A 17,612-nucleotide genomic window follows, 5' to 3' on the forward strand; every position below is an offset into this window, starting at 1 on the left:
TACCTCCCTTTCCTAGGAGCCCTTTAAGTCCCATGGTGCCAGCCAGTTATCATCATCACCTGGCCCAGTCGGTCAAGGCAGACTTATAATTATTCGGGGGCTGGACCTAATGATCTTCAAGGTCCCTTCCAGCCCTAACGTCTATGAAATCTATTCTCGGCCTGCTTCCAGCTGGGCTGCAGCCCCTGAGGCCTGCACCATGCTACACTCCTGTAATGATTGAAGCAGTTTTCTGAAGAAACAGATTTAAAAGATATTATTCTTAAAAGACATTATTTGTTGAAAAATGAAATGCATTCACAGGGGAAACCTATAGTGCGTGGTACGTACCATCCATTCTGTATTCTCTCATCTCCAAAACTGTAGAATGAAGGCAGTGCAGATGGATGTTCAACCACAGTATTACAACTTTCATTTACTACTGTGACTTTCTAGCATAGGGCTGTCCAACTTTAAGCAGCCAGGGGCCACACCAGCACAGGGCATGGGTGCACCCCCTACCCTCCCTACTGCACTGTACTATGTGGATGACCTTTCCAGCTGCAGCACTCTAGTTGCTGTCTCCAGTACCTGGGTTACAGGCTCCCCTGACCCTGTGGGGTATGCTATGCCTTGAAATAGGGGCAGGAAGTTGAAGCTAGAATGAGAAAGGGGAGTATGGAGGAATGACAGCTGGGTGGGAGCCCTGGGGCTGCACATTAACCCCTTGTGAGCCTCATGCAGCCCACAGGTTGATAGTTAGACAGTCCATTATCCTGCTTTAGGATGTGGATAATGAACACAACATTTAGTGGGAAAAGCACAACTATTACACGCATGAATTTGGTGAAAAGCCGCTTAAAATTACGTGTACTTTGGCATAGATGCATTTAAAATATAAAAAGTTTTTAAAGTAGAAAACGAATGTATTTTATTTAGATTATAAGGCCTTTGAAAGAGTACTCTGTTCTTTGTAGTTGTCTCTAAAACACTTAGCACACCAATGTGTTGTTATCTAACTAACATGTTATATAAACTGTTGATAATACTAAAATTGTAGTATGTCTTTATTCAAATTGAAAACTTAAACTCATTATGTTGGATTAATTAAAATTCGGTTTTAAAGACTTAAACTATATTTTTTACAACTTTTCTTTTTAGGTGGAAAAGTTAAAGGGGTAGATCTTGATGCACCAGGAAGCATTAATGGGGTTCCACTTCTGGAAGTAGATTTAGATTCTTTTGAAGATAAACCGTGGAGAAAGCCAGGTAATATTTCTGATGGATAACTCACAATTATATAAAAATATCAGTCTAACCACATAATACTGTGCAAGTCAAATGAAATATTATTTAATAGATACTTTGAATAGCTTACTAATCATTCAGGATACTGGTAAAATGCCCTCCAAATGTATAACTAAATTAATGGATAATTAATAAATTGCTATTCTGAGTGATCTTGGAAAATACCTAATTGTCTCAGGTTGGTTGCCAAAGACTTCATGTCTGCATGTTCAAGAAACAATAAAGGAAAAAAGTGCAGGATTCAGGGCTGCATGGCAGCCAGGGGCTGCATTCGGGCAGCAGCGCACATCTGGAGGAATGCAGCAGTGCAGGTCCAGGAGGCTGCTGCTGATGACCCTGTCCACCAGAGTCGAGAAACCCTGAATCCTGTGGCAGACTGTGCCCCCCAGCTCTGCGGATTGAATCTGGCCTACAGGCCGTGTAGAGGAATGAGATGGGTAACTCTCAAAATGACTGCATGTGCCTGTTGTGTTCCAGCCATAATTTTAGCTTTTTTTCCTCCTTTTTTAATGCATTGCTTTGAAAATGAAAATTGTCCACGAAGTACAAGGCACACGTTTCTTTTGATAATGCTTAGGAGACTGAACTCTGCACATTTTGAAACATAGTGTGCAACTTCAATACACTTCAAGTATGTGGAGCAGTAGGATCTTGCAGATATTTTAGTATTAAGGAAGTTGTATTTCTTAACAGTACACCTTTGCTGTGATTTCTGATTTTATTGTTCTATAAACAAAAGCAAAAATAAAAATTAAAAAACAGCGATGTGTGCTTAATTCTTAAATTTTGAACTCTTTGGTTTGAAGGTGCTGATCTCTCTGATTATTTCAACTATGGGTTTAATGAAGATACCTGGAAAGCTTACTGTGAAAAACAAAAGAGGATACGAATGGGTCTTGAAATTTTACCACTTACCTCAGCTTCAAATAAAATCATGGTAATTAATAACATTTGTGGAATTCAGTAATAAGTAAATACTTTTCCCTGTGTAAAGCTGATATAATGTTACATGGTTTTTGCTTTTCTGTCTGGTATGGTATCTTTGTTAAGGAGTTCAGTCACCTTTCTCTTTTGAAATCCAGAGTCTTTCTCCATCACTTCATTGACTATTTGTGTGGTTAATGGCACAAGCTAGTTACAGTCGGGCTTGTAACCATGTGTTAGTCTGGTATTTTAATGGGCAATATGTTATTTAACTTAGGCCGAAGACAATACTATGGAAGTAACACCAGGTGCAGAGATTCAAGATGGCAGATACAATCTTTTTAAGGTGAATTTTAGTAAGCTTTTGTTGGTTGCTCTCATTTTTGTGGAGTATTGCTACCCATACCACTACCAAGTGACAGAGATGAGATTGAAGTGGACATAGCTATTTTTCTAAGCTCTCATTTTACGTTGGTGACTCAATTAATTTGACAAATTTGTTGATTAAAAATATTGTTCTTGTTTTGTCATCACTGCTGCACTAACAAATGGCAGATGAAACTTCTTGCTTTTATGTCATGGTTTTCTTTTTAGTTATAGATTGTTTGTTCATGCAGATTAAATTCATGCAAATGTGCTTGGGAAGCTTTATAAAGTATGGCATGATTTTTGTTTCTGCAGCCTTGTAGCTTTTACTTTGGTTTGTAATTTTCTTTCTTGGTGAGTATGACAATGAGTCTCTTAATTTTTTCAATTGTCTAATTTTAATTGGCTGTACTGTACTTTCTGTCCATCTGATTTTCATCTGCAAGAGAATTACACTGTATTAGAAACAAAACAAGTCTAGCTATCTATATTTGTGTTTAGCATATTAGAGTGAAGCTTTAGCTTTCCATTTTTAAAACGGCTCTTTCTTTCATATTCAACCTTCTCATAGTATAAGTCTCTACACTGAACTATAGTACCAGTTATTTTATTTTATTTTTTATAATTTCTTATTTAATATCCAGGGTAAATCTCATTGAGCCCTTGTTAAATTGGTTCAGAATTGTCAATTGCTATCCCTCTGCGGCAAATTACTGCAGGAGAGACTCCAATTTGTAGCCAGGCATTTTTGGTTCTGTTTTTTCTCTCTTCTATTGCTTCAGTATCCTTGAGGGTAGGGGTGTCAAATTCATCTGGTCCTCTGGGGTAGGTGAGTTACACGGGACCAGTCTGTGGGCTAGATCAGACCCATGCTCATGCTGCACGTGGTGCGCTTGGAGCGCACACTTTGACACATCTGCGCCAAACCAGCATGCTGGCTCCAGCATGCAGTGACAGTCTGTGGGTGTGATCTGGCCCCAGCAAGCCAAGCTCCACATGCAATGTGCAGGGCCCAGGCCAGCATGTGCCATATGCAGTGTGTGGGGTCAGGCCAAGACCCTCTATAGCCTGTGGGCCATGTCTTTGACACCCATGCATTAAGGTAGTGATCCTCAGACAGGATGCCGTGGCACCCTGGTGTGACTTGAGCTTCTTTCAAGGGTGTCATGCTGTGTTAGCATTGTCAGGTGTCCAAACATGATTCACAAGATAACCCAGAGATTACAAATAGGAATTCGTAGCGTTAAAAATATTTTGACCTGTTGAAGCCTTTCTGAGTTCTTTGTAACAGAAGAATTGCAGTATTAATTTTTTTGTAGTAAAAAACCCCCAAATAAGTGAAATCTAAGTGCTGACATTTTCTGAGGGGTGCCTTGGGCCTAAAAACATTAAGAACCACTGCACTACAGTGTCTTTATTTTTCTGCCTCAGGGAGGATATAAGCTTCTGTAGCTTTTCCATTCTCCTTGCTTATGCTAGAGTTCAGGAAGGGATAAGGCAGTAGAAGGATGTGGTCTCCCATTGCAGCTGACTGTTAAAAGAGCAAAATCTTCTGGCACTCCTAGTCTTTTTTGGGGGATAGTTAAGTTTTCCAACTTAAAAACTGCCTCAACTGAATTGGGGGCTTGAAGTTTGAAGCTCATCCCAGAGGAAGAAATCTAGTGATGTGTCAGTCTTTGGGGTACGTATAATTCTTTTGCTGCAGGTTTTAATGTATGTTCATGGTCTGGGAAGGTAATTCATTAATATTTAAACTTTTTTAATGTGAGCTACTATATATGCATTTCATGGTGGTAGGTGGAAGTGGTTATGTCAGTGTTTTGATGTTGGATTAATGCCAGAAAATTTATAATCAAAGTTTTGGTTTAAAAGCCAAGATGACCTCGCTGTAGAGATATTTCCAAGTAATTAGTAGTGCAAAAAAGCTAAATGTACTACTAATTACTTGGAAATATCTCTACCGTGATTTCTGCTTAAACTGGGACATACCAATTAGTTTTAAGAATCCTAGACTGTTCTTTTTTATTACTATTTACTAAAGCACTAAAACTGTTCTATATAACAAGGTAAATGAAGATACAGTCCATACCTTGAACAGCTTGCAGTCGAAGGGCCTTGTTTACCTCTTTGTACACAGATGGACTGCTGGGCCTATGTGAAATTAGCGTGTAACTTTGCCAATGAAAAGCTGAAATATCAGAGCATATGAAAAAGTGTACCACAGTTCAGCTAAAATCCAGATTTGTAAATATGTGTCTAAGCAGCTATTCAGTAACTTTTATTCATAAGTCGAACACTTTTTTTTTTTTTTATGAATATTGAAAACTAGAGAGTGGAAGCTGTATTGTGTAACAAAACACAGAATTGCAAAATCACAGGCTTGGTGGATGGCCTTGAGAGTCAGCTAATACAGCGCCTTCACAAATACTGGATTTGCTGTTCCTGAACCAGACTGATGCTTATTTATCCTCTTCTTAAAAACCTTCAAAGAGGGAGGTTCCACAATGTCTGGAGATTGTTTTATCCATTTTTCTATTATTCTTACAGTTAGGAAGTCTTTCCTGAAATTTCATTTAAATCTTTGCTGAAGCTGAAGTCCCTTTCCCTTTGTCTTGCCTTCCATGGCAAGGGAAAACAATGTTTCTCCATCTTTATGACAAATGTTTGAAAACTGCTACCATGTCACCCCTTACTATCATTACCAGATGGAAGCTAAACATTAGGGCTGCGCGAAGCTTCAGGTGTTGATTCGATTCAGAGGAAATTCTGCCCCATTTGGTGGCTGAATCTCTGAATCCGAATCAAATCGGGAGACCATTAAAAAGTTCTGAATTGATTTGGAGCTCTCCGAATCTTTTTTGAATTTATTTGGAGAGCTTAGGAGATTGGAGCAGTCCCCGTTCGCTGCCGCAGGGACTTGGACCCAAACTCCATGCCAGTAAGTAAGGGGTGGGGGCTGGAGGAGGGGAGAGGGGACCATGGGGGAACCCCCGCCAGGCCCCATCCCCTGCCTGCTCCTCTAGCTCCGCCTCAAGGCTGCCCTGCCCAGCCCCAGCTCCTGGTTCTTTAAAAAAATAAAAAATAAAAGCCCCTATTCACCAGCTGCTGCCTGGTGGAGGGGGCGATCCCCACTGCCCCATGCTGTGTGGGGGGCTCTGCCACTAGCCCCCATCCTCTGCCTGCTCTCCCAGCCCCCTCCATGGCTGCCCCACCTGGCCCCAGCTCCCGGTTCTTCAAAAAAAACCCAAAAAAACCCATATTCACCAGCTGCTGCACCAGCCATCAGGGCTTCTGGAGGCTCATGGCAGAGCCCCCTCATCCCCCACGCAGCATCTGGCCGCAGCCGGTAAGTGCGGACCATTTTTTTTTTTTTTTTTTTTTTTTTAAGAGCTGATGGTGGGGCTGGGAGAGCAGGCAGGGGATGGAGGCTCGTGGCAGAGCCGCCCAGGCAGCAGGGGGCAGTGGGGATCGCCTGCCTGGCAGCAGCTGGTGAGTGAGGGCTTTTTTTTTTTTTTAAAGAGCTGGGACACTGGGGCTACGAGAGCAGGTGTGGGGTGGTTTTTGAGACGGTTGAGTCCTCTTTTGGCCCTTCAGTAGAGGGGGAGGGAGAATGGTGCTGAAGACCAGGAGTATACCTCACTTCTGTGCAGCAGAAGAACTGAGCTCAGGGTGAGCAGGTGCTGAGCACAGTCATAGCCTCCATTCTGGCTTGGAACTCAGGTTCTTTTGTTTAGAACTTGCATCATAATTATGGATGGCTTGTTTTCGGGGGAAGGTATACGTGGTATGTGAATAAATACAATACTCTTGGTGTGACTCTGAAGTGAAGTGGTTAGTTAGATTTTAATGGCTTTCATTAAAATGGGTAAATAGATTATGAGCTCACCTTTTTGCTTAGTTTTTTTATCTATAAACTTCATAGACACTTACTTGGTTCACCTGATGAAGAATTTCTTCGCAAAAGATTTGCTGTTTTGTTATCCTACATTTGTCACAAGTAATTCCCAGCAAATAACACATTCTTATAACATGGGGTTTAACTGCTTGCAGGAGTGCTAGTTTTAATTTTGTTGAAATTGTGCTCATGTGATCTGTTTTCTTTCAATATATGTTGCTATGATGAGAAATGGCACTGTTCAGCTGCTCATGTCAAGCTAATGTTGAAACATTTATTTAAAGGTCCAGCAGGGCAGAACTGGAAACATGGAAAAGGAAGTGATACTGCAGCCAATCAAAGCTGATTTCACATCTCCTCCACCCCTTTTCAAATCAGGAATTCCAAACAGGTCAGTTGGAAAGTCATGATTTTATAACTTCAGGTAAAATGTTGGGTGTTTTTTTTAATCTTTTCTTGTTACCTATGTATGCTTAAAGATTGACCTGTTGCGGGGGGGGGAAGAATACAAAACATTTCTTAATAATCAAAAAATAAAAGAAAGTGTGATCCTACTCATTTTCAGTCTACAACCAGCTCTGCAGGGGAAGCTTTTTGGTTTGTATAGTTCTATTCCTGTGCTACTTTAAAAAAAAAAAAAAGTGGAGATTTGAGCACACAGAAAAAATAACAAAACAATGAAAGTCGTAATATTGAATATGCAGTACTGTTTATGTACAATTAGACTGGCCATTTAAAAAGTAGGTGTGAAGCAGAAAAATGTCATTTTGTACCTTCTACCACCTATTTTTTTCTCTAAATAAACAAAATTAAGGTTAGTGATGCTACAACTTAAAGAAGCTCAAAGGGGGCTCCTAGTACACATTCCCTTCCGTGCTAGGTAGCTTTTGTTTTCATGCATTTTATTGCATTCTTTTCTACAAATACAAGGGAATAACTTTGTTACTGAATTTTTATTTTTTATGTTTTGTTGTTCCTCCCCCTTCAATTTTAAGTAGTCATGTTTTGTAATTGACTCAATCCAAACATAACAAAGTTCATGGTGCTTCTATTTTGTACTGGTAACCAAAATGGTCCTGGAAAGCATTCTATTGCCCACTCAACAAACCTGACAGTATTTTAGCATAGAACTGTAGGTAATTGGAGGAGTAATGTATTGGAATATGCAATTCTACTCCTTATCACTTCAAGGTTATTCTCTGTTGTTAGTTTTCAATAATTTGTCCATATTAATTTTAAATATTCAAGCCAGGAAGCATTCTTTAAGAGGCTATTTAGGAGGTATCTGTATCTCAGAGAGAAATAATTGCTTGATATTCAACCTAAATTTTTCCTCTCTCTTGTTTTTTGTTCTAGTACTCCTTGTACAGCCTAGGTAATTTCTCTTCCAGCATCTATTCTAGAAATTGTCTTCAGTAACACATCTTTCAAGCCTTTAATAATGCTTATCTTTCTTCTCTGAACTATATATTTGGTCTGCTTCTGATAATAAAATTCCCCAGAGAGAACACAGTATCCTAGGACGATCCCTCCAGAACTGTATGCAGTTCTGCTGTTGCAACAAGATACGATTCCTTGTGTATACAGCTCATTATTGTATTGGTGTTTTGAAATAGTTTAGATCGCTTTAGTATACTGTTATGATACTAGGCTTTTAATTAAATATCCATTCAGGCTAAAATTTGTAGAAAGTATTTATAGTGGCAGATGGAGATGGCATATTGTATGGGCTTATGTGATAGTGCCATGTTAGTTTATTGGACCCATTGTGTGAATGTGTGTGTGCATTGCTGTTTTTTCCTTTTATTAGAAAGCTTTGAGGTACACTTTAGCTAGGGTAAATATCTCATGCTAGGCCTCTTCCTTTTTTCTAGTTTTACCTGCCTACTTCATTGTCCATCAAGCCACTTACCTGAAATTGAAGCTCCATTTCTTCTGAGTTTTTAGGGGTAGTAAAGTCAGTCCATTGTTTGTTAATCAGAGATTTTTTGGAGAGCTATGGACAGACATTACACATTAAACTGGTTTAAGTGATCAGAAACTGGTTTAAACCTGTAACAGAACAGATGTTCAGTGCACATAAACCAGTCTGAGAATGGCTGAAATTGGTTTGAGATAAACCTGGTTGAATGAAAGACACCAAACTATGGGGTGAGGTAAACAAACTAGAGGGCAGGAAGCGAATCCAGATGGATTTGGATAGGCTGTGTAAGTGGGCAGAAAGAATAGGATGCAGTATAACAAAGATAAGTGCCATGTGTTGCATCTAGGGAGGAAGAAGCATCAATGCACATGTAGCCTGGAAGATACCATACTGAGTAGCACAACAGCAGAGAGGGATCTCGGAGTCATAGTTGACTCCAAAATGAACGTGAGTCACCAATGTGATAAAGCAATAAGTAAAGCTAACCCCATTCTTTCTTTCATAAGTCGGTGCATTACAAATAGGTCTAAGGAGATGATACTTCCCCCTCTGTGGCATTGGTTGGGCCGCAGTTTGGGGTTTTAGATAACCTGGAAAGCATTCAGAGGAGGGCCACCTATCTCATTAAAGGACTACAAGAAAAACCCTAGGAGGACCGATTTGAAGGACCTGAATCTCTTCAGCCTCCGTAAGAGAAGGCTGAGAGGTGATCTTGTTGCTGTCTACAAGCTCATCGGGGCGGGGGGACAGCAGGAAACAGGGGATATGATGTTTACCAGGGTGCCCATTGAGGTAACTAGAAGCAGTGGCCACAAACTGAAGGAAAGTAAGTTTAAATTGGACATCAGGAAAAAATTGTTTATAGTGAGAGTTGCCAAAATATGGAACGTGCTTCCAAGGGAGATGGTGCTGTCCCCTTCCTTGGAGCTATTTAAAAGGAGATTGAATAAACACCTGGCTGGGGTGCCCAGGGCAGGGGGTCAGACTCAACTATCTAATAGGTCCCTTCTGACCCTAAAATCTATAAATATAGTATCGGACTTAACTGATTTGGCTCAAACCAGTTTATGCAATGTCTGTCCGAGACCCCTTGCTGGTTTAAGATAAATTAGACTCCCCCAGCATCCTGGCATGCTCTCTGCTCCACAGCAGAGCTGGCCCCTTCGCTCTGCTCCCTGGCTGGAGCTCCTACAAAGACTGCAGGCACAGCAGCATTTGTCTGGCTTCCCCCTGCCCCACCTTGCTGCTTACTGCTTAAGCAGGAATGCCTCCCTCCCATCTCCCACAGCACAGACCCCAGTCCCATGGACCCTAGGCATGTGGTATACTAGCTAATGCTGACAGGTGTCTGTGTGTCTCCAGTTTCACTGGGATAGGCAGACAGAACAGTGACCACTTAAGGCATTTTTGGAGCTAATCAGCAGGTCAGCTGGTAAGCTGTTTAAGAAGAGTTTGAACTAATGGAGAGAGGCTATTGTTTTGCTGATTAAGCTGATAATCACTGTTATCAGCCCCTTGCTTGCTTGTCAGTTTGCTGCAGATAGTATAAAGAAGCAGGGAGGGAGATTGAAAAGCTCCATATCATCAACAGATGCGTGCACTGCACACCCCCGCTTTGCCTCAGAGTGCTAGCTGGGGCCTGGCAACCCTCCTGCCCCCTGAGCAGCCAGTGGGGAAAAGCCTGAGATGGTACAGGCAGACCTCCCTAATCAGAGGTCCTGCTGGGGCCTGGCCATGCCCCCCCTTGGCTCAGTACAGTGCAAGGGAAGGGAGGGCTGTTGTAGCACCCCCCAGCTTCTAGCATGAGCCACTGCACACGTGCCTGAATTTCCTTAGTCCAGAGAGAATGTCTGTCCAGTTACAAGCCAGTTCAGCCTAGCCAGGGTAGACTAACCTGCAAAGATTGAATCAGTTCAGGCTCAGGCTTTTTGAATGTCTGTCCCTAGCCTTTGAGACTTATTCCCTCCCTCAAGAAACTGAGGTTTCCTAATGCTTGTTTTCTTTAGGATGGGGTCAGCAACATTTTCTGATGGTGGGCTGGAATAACCCAGCTTGGGTCAAAGGCCAGTTGGCACTAGGACCCAGTCACCATTGCTTCTCCCTGCTGCCACTTCATTCTGCTGCCTAACAGTGGTGTAACATGGGCAAAAGTGCCTAGCCATGGGGTGGTATGATGCGGTGTTGGCAAAACTCCCTGCCACCAAAACCCCCACTCTGCAGCCTGGATTAAATAATTCCGTGGGCCAATCTGGCCCTTGGGTCATAGGTTCCCAAACACTGCTTTAGGGGAATGCTGTTGGGAATCGTACATGGTTGTCTTACATACTGGCAGAGTACATTTATATTCATAGCCATTCATATCTTTTGTCTATTCCATCCCATTCAGTACCTATTTGGAACAGGGGTTTGTGATGTGTTTGTCTATTCTGTATAAACCTGAGGGCTTTGACACAGGTTACTTGTATTATGTCAGAAACCTGTGCAATGTTGTGATGTCATAAATTTAAGGCAATTTCAGGGCAGGCGCAGGTGAAGGCTTCAAGTTGTTTCAGACCTGCAGGACTGATTTGCCCCTGGAGGGCCTAATGAGTAGGGGCATGGAGAAGGTAACCGGGAGGGAGGCTTGTTACCCAGGAGGGAAGCTGCTTCCCCAGAGCGCTCTGGTCTGGCTGAGCTGCAGCCACTCCTCACTGAGAGCAAGGCTGAGTGGTAGCACAAGGCCAGACCCTTGGGCCTAGGGAAGCATGTTTTCTGTGGCTCCTGGGTCTCACTGCAGCTGAGTGCGGAACTGCCAGGCAGGGAGACTCCGGAGCTGGGGAAAACATGCTTTCCTCGGCTTCTGGTTCTTGCTGTAGTTAAGCCAATAGGTCTACAATGAGTGTGGAGCCTCAAGGTGCCAAAACCCTGGAGCCAGGGAAAGCATGCTTTCCCACAGCAGTTAAGCCAGAGCAGCCTGGTTGCACTAAGCATGAAGGGGTGGGTGGAGAGGGGAGACCACTAGAGGTTTAGAGGATGTAGATGGCTAGAGTGGCTGGGCCATATGCTTTCTGGGATTGTGGAGGACTACAGATTGATTGTTTTATCTCCTGAGAGTTGTCTTGGGCAGAAGTGATCAAGGATAAACCTCAGTTGGAATGGCTAACTTTAAAACATTTAGAAAATACTTATCACAGTTTAATACCTTTTAACTAATATGTCTGCTCTCATTTTAAGTGCCTTTATGCCTGTTTTAAGGTAACCTGTGACAAAGCCCTTAGTTAAATCATTGTAACTGCATGCCTTTAAATGGCAAAGTCACTCCTTTCAATAATTGATGTCCATTATTTTGGGCACTGTTGGTTAAAAGCAATTTCTGTGCTAGAAAAATGTTGTTTCTAAAAATGCTCAGATGAAACTTAGTAATTCATAAATATATTTCTTTCAATGACTGGCAGAGATGTGCACAGTAAATTATGGTTGGATCACTTTCAGTGCTTACTTCTTTGATTAAGCTCTGTTTTTAGAATATAGTAGCAGTTATATAATGATCATTGTGCTACCACCTTCTTTGCCAACCATTGATATGTTATGAAAGTACTACTCTACTTTTTTGACAGCAAGTTAGTATTTTAATAAAAAAAGTATTAAATGTTCTAATGCTATACAATAAGAATTTTAGCTAGCTGTGGGTCATTTAAGGTGGTAAGCTTGCAGGTACAATCCCTGTTTGTCACTTAAAAAAATCTCTTAAAGCACAAGGCACTAGCAGCTGTAATTTTTCTAATCATTATAAATTTGCTACCAACAATACTTTCATTGCAGTAGAACTCTTGCTAGCTCTTAACACTAACTGCTGTACAAAGGAGAGGTGAGGAATATGAGATTGGGATGTGCAGATGTTCTGTTCCCGCTAGAAAAACTGTCACTGTCCCGATAGAAACCATGAGTGTACAGATGTTCCAGCTTTTTCTCCCAGAGCAAAAATGGCTATTCAGGGAGAGAAATAAACTTACTCTAGGCAATTAGAAGTTGCTTCCAGGAGGGTTTCTCTGGGGAGAATAAATGTTAATATGCTTTCCCACAGGACTGGGAGTAGTGGAGCCATAGGGAAAGGCTCTGCTCAGGGGAAGCTGCTCCCACTCCTTCCATAAACCAAGAGGGGAGGGGAGGGGAGGAGCAGTTTATGAGCTGCTCCCCTGTAGCTCTTTGCCCATCAGAGTCCCCCAGTATGAGAGATGGGTAGGGGTGTTTGCCTTGCCATCCATTCAGTTTGAAGGTACCAGGAATGGCACTGCCAGCCATTTGCCTGATTCTCACTTTGGAGTCCCTAGAATGAGAAGTGGACAGGAGTCTTTGCCCCACTGTTCTCTCCACTTGACTCCTGGGCACGAAGAGGAGGGAACAATGCTGCAAGCCTCCTGCCTGCTTTGCATGCTGGAGTCCCTGGTATGGGAAATGTGCGGGGACCTTCAGAGTGAAAAGTGGACAGGGGGCTTTGCCCCGCTTCTCCAATCCCCTTGGAAATGGGAGGACTGGAGTAGCCCACACTTTCCCCTGACCAGGATCACCCTAGTCTTGGGAAGGCATGAGGAGCAAGGAAATTGGGTGGTTACAGGGTAAATTCTTGTGCAGCTCCCTCTCTAGGAATCATTTCTTGCTGTGGAAATTTTCCATGGCTAGAAATGAACCCTGGTACATGGCCTAGTATAGAGAATGGCATTGGTGTGGGGTCATTAGGGTTTAGGAGCGAGGAACACAAGCAGAGCTCAAAGAACAAAAAAGTTAGAGACACAAGAAAAGAAAGACCTAGAAAATTTATCTCACCAGAAACAGCGCCTCTTCTCAGGCACAGACAAGCACTGCCTCCAGAAAAGCCAGTGCAGGCATCAGGAAATGGCAGGAACGATATGGGAGGGCCGGATCACCTGACATAAGGTAAGAGAAACAAAAAAAGAAAAAATAGGGTGCAATCCTTCTTTAACATTTTAAATCCTTCCTCCCCTCTTCCCTTCCCCCCTCCTCCTCTGCATCCTCCCCCCCCCACACACACACATACACACAATGTTTTTGTCATTGGTGAGAAATTGTCCCACTTATATCTTTGCAAATGTACCCTACTTAGAGCTGCTATGTGGCTTCTTGGATATACTCTTATGCCTAGATATTGCAGCACATATTTTCCTTCATTTGAGAGTTTGAAAACAGGTGGTAATCTTAGTATTTATGTGTGCGAAGCTAAAATTGAACATGATTTTTTTTTAATTGTATTTAGTGTTTGTATTGGCTGTGCATCCTAACACCCAGATAACTTTTCCTCCACGGTCTATAATAGTAATGGTTATTTAGGAATATGTTAGCTGTTGTATCAGATGATTAAAAATAAAAACTCTACTACTAAATAAAAGATGGAAAACAAACACAAACCGTGGTAATGCATGGGGGTGCATGTGCACCCCCTGAGAGCGCCGGTGTACCCCCTGACTGGTCGTGCTTGCTGCTTAGGCAATGGGCAGGTGGGAGCGCCAGTGCCCCCCCAGCAAGTGCCGGCCAATCGCTACAGCTGTTCCCAGAAGCGACCACAACCACTCCTGGAAGCAGTGATCAGTGACGGGGGGACCCTCCCTCCTGGTTGGCGGGACTGGTCACAAGGGAGCAAGTGCCCCCCTGACTAAGGCGACACCAGTTGCCCATGAATACAGCTGTTTAACTTGAAAAAAAAAATGGAAATGAGTGTACACAGCATGAATATTCCTGTATGGAAAATGTGTAATGAAAGAGTACCTCTTGTGAAGAACATTTTTGATGATGTCTCTTATTTTAGTTCAGTTATTTGATTTTGTTTTTAAGAAACTGGTTTAAATGGAAGGTTAAAGCTCATTCAATAGGTTAATGATATAATATATAATCCTCAAACAAAATAAAAAAAAGAATCCATTGGAAATGATTTAATACAAGGGTGTCAAGCTCTCCCAGCTCTCTGGGCCAAATCTGGTTGTGTTGCAAGCCGGATGCAGACCTACAACCAGTAGGATTTGGGTTAAAACAGCTATTGCTTTCCAGGCTCTCCAGAGCCCTACAAGCCAAGGAAAATGTCAGTATTTTTGACACTTGATTTGGTACATATGCAAGACCATGGCCAAATACAGTAATCATTTAGAAATTTTTAGCAGCTTAGCGGAGAGATCTACCAGTGTTTGTAATAAATTTAAAACACTAAAAAAACTCCTTGAACATATCACTTCCTGGATCATGAACAAATTTATAAGCATATTCCAGGCTGGCTTAACCAGCCACATTTCTGTTAGTTTTTTTGCTGAATAGTATGTTTCTTAGGTTATATTGTAAGGTTATTAAAAATGGTATCTCTTGAACACTTTAGGTATAAAATTGAAAAGTTTAATTTCCAATCTGGATGTAAAAACTCATCTCCTCTATTCAAGTAATAGCTGATGTAATTCTCCATAACTTTTTTTTTCTGTCGAAATTAATTTTTTAACTTTTCCTTCCTGCTTCGCTAGAGCTCCTGTACAACACCAGTGTCATTATATTCTACTCATCTGTGCTTTTTAAATATTAAATTTATTCTAAATTTATTCTTATGTGTTAGCACATAGAACTTGTACTTTAATAGTCAAACTTGTTTTCTAAACTTCCTGGTGTGGAGGCAGGAGAGTTTTTATTTTATTTTTATTTTTTTAGCAAATTCCAGAACTTCTGCTAGATTTCCAAGTAAGCATTTTTGTCTTTTTTGGTCTGTAAAATACTGAATTGATAGTAACGGAAAGGTTGTCCTAAAACTTCCCAAAGTTTCGGTTTTTTTCTTTTCTTTTCTTTTCTTTTAAACCCAGTCAGTGATTTTTAGGGGTATCACTACTTTTCCAGGCTTTTGCAGTTGCAGTTGTTGCAGCCACTGGAAGATGTGGTCAATTCCCTATAACACTTGTATTACAGAGTTCTCAGGAAGGTTCAGTAGGGCCAAGGGGTTATCTGATAGTTGACATCCTGTTAGTTCCCTCACCATGTCTCCAGCCTTTTTTCCAGAACAGCTTAATTCTGGCATGTCGCACCACATTTGGTAGAATCCTTCCAACTGACCACACACTCTCCAAAATTTGCCTGTTTCTATACCATGTATACATTTAATTTTAAGCGGGGTGAAATGCTATTGATATAGCAGTTTTTTTAGTTGTTTTTTTTTTTCTCATTACGAGGCAGCCAGGTATGAGAGGACCACTTTTCAAGATGACCTCCCCAAAATTCTTAATTATGTATTTACTGTCTATTCTTCTAATTTTATTACTAAAAAAGAGACAATGAGCTGTTGTATGTCACAGTGGAACTCTCCATTAGCACAAAGATATCTTGCCATTTTGAAAATCATTTGTCAGCATTCTGTTTTACAGTATTCCAAGAAATGTTCAATAAATGTCAATGAACATTGAAATGAGTAGGAAAAATATCTCTAATTCTGTGAATTAGCATAACAAGGGGTGAAATTTCAGAGATCTTAAAATATTTTTAATTAATATCTTTTCAATATGTGCAGTTTAACCCATATTTCTTTTTTAATTGCTGTGTATAGTTAAACAAATGAATGAATTTGACAGTCTTAAATCTGCTGGTGTCAAAATAAATTCCTGACACTTGTGAAAGAGAGTCAGATGCACCCTAAAAAACATGCCTGTGGTGACAGCACAAGAAGAAACAAAGTATTATTTTATTAGGCAGTGGCTTCTAAAGTGAGATGCAAATACATAATAATTAGGAGAGAGTAGCTTAATAATTGGTCACTGACATATTTTGTACCTATATCTTTGGAAAAGTTCAGTTTTTGTTAATATATTTTATTGCTCATAATTTCATTTCTGGTAAAGATAGGAGTGGGTTATATCTGTTAAGAATTTCCAAACAGAGCTGCATCACATTTTTCCTTCCTTTTGTTGATTGAAAACTAAACACATTCTGTTCACTGTATGAAAAATGTGGTCCTTTGCATTCAATTCCTTGGAGAATAGTGGTGGTGTGAATAAAATGACGTATGAATAGCTGTTCTTTGGCTAGAGTGGAACCATTCACTGTTGCTGGATCATTCAGGTTATATAACAATTCCACTCATGTGCATGCCTCCCACATCCATGATATTGGTTTACAGCAGGGGTGGGCAATTATTTCAGCTGGAGGGCTACTTCCTGAGTTTTGTTGAGCTGTCAAGTGCCACAGTGTTAGCGCTGTCCCTTAACAGGTGCCCTGCCCCCTGATCATCATTTTGGGACCAGAAGTCCTGTCCCTAACTCCTGATCCTTGTCACCAGAAGGCCTTCCCCTTGCCCCTCAAAGTGCTCCTTTTGGAAGTCAGGGCAGGTGCTGTCTTGGAACAGAAAGAAAACAAATCTGGCTTGCATCCATAGATACTTCTCAAGTAAATCTCAGGATGTCAGCACTCAGCCTTGGTGAGGCCACAGCTGGAGTAGTGCATCCAATTCTGGGGTCCACAATTCAAGAAGGATGTGGAGAAGTTTGAGAGAGTTCAGAGGAGAGCCACACATGATCAGAGGGAAAGAGAATAGGCCTTATGAAGAGAGTCTGAGAGCCACGGGACTCTTCAGCCTGGAAAAGCGCAGGCTCAGGGGTGACCTGGTAGCAGCCTATAAGCGCATAAGAGGCTTGCATCAGGATCTGGGGGAATGTCTGTTCACCAGAGCACCCCCAGGGATGACAAGGACCAACGGTCACAACCTTCTCCAAGACTGTTTTAGGCTGGGCATAAGGAAAATCTTCTTTACTGTCCAAGCCCCCAAGGTCTGGAACAGACTGACTCCAGAGGTGGTGCAGGCACCTACTCTGAACTCTTTTAAGAAACATTTGGAAGCTTATCTTGCTGGGATCCTTTGACCCTAACTGAGTTCCTGTCCCTGGGGCAGGGGACTGGACTTGATCTTTTGAGGTACCTTCCAGCCCTAATGTCTGTGAAATCTATGAAGTATACTAAAAATCAAACATCTGCTCTAACATATTTCGGTTTTATTTTAAAAAAATATTTTTGTCCTGATTTACATACATTTATGTAGTATGTATCTACAGGTGATTTCCATAATAGCGCAAAATAAAGGCTTACTCTTGTATATTATGTGTAGGGTGTGGTTGGGGGTTGTGTGGTAAGGGTGTGTGGATGGGTGTGGGGTTGTGAGGGTGTGAGCTGTTTGGATTGGTATGGGGAGGTGGGTGTGGCTCTTGGGGA

At 41.6% G+C, this 17,612-nt stretch overlaps 1 protein-coding gene across 1 annotated transcript in view; it reads left to right on the plus strand.

Annotated features, from left to right (window-relative positions):
* The window catches only part of FIP1L1 (factor interacting with PAPOLA and CPSF1), a 76,842-nt gene that overhangs the window by 16,993 nt on the left and 42,237 nt on the right, over nucleotides 1-17,612 (plus strand). Inside the window, exons 6-9 of the mRNA XM_019525862.1 lie at nucleotides 1,141-1,248; nucleotides 2,094-2,224; nucleotides 6,757-6,863; nucleotides 13,203-13,310. Coding sequence (XP_019381407.1) covers nucleotides 1,141-1,248; nucleotides 2,094-2,224; nucleotides 6,757-6,863; nucleotides 13,203-13,310 — 454 coding nt within the window. The remainder of the gene's footprint in view (nucleotides 1-1,140; nucleotides 1,249-2,093; nucleotides 2,225-6,756; nucleotides 6,864-13,202; nucleotides 13,311-17,612) is intronic.

The sequence above is a fragment of the Gavialis gangeticus genome, unplaced genomic scaffold, assembly GCF_001723915.1.
Source record: "Gavialis gangeticus isolate Ggan-Ray unplaced genomic scaffold, GavGan_comp1, whole genome shotgun sequence".
NCBI classification, from domain to species: Eukaryota; Metazoa; Chordata; order Crocodylia; family Gavialidae; genus Gavialis; species Gavialis gangeticus.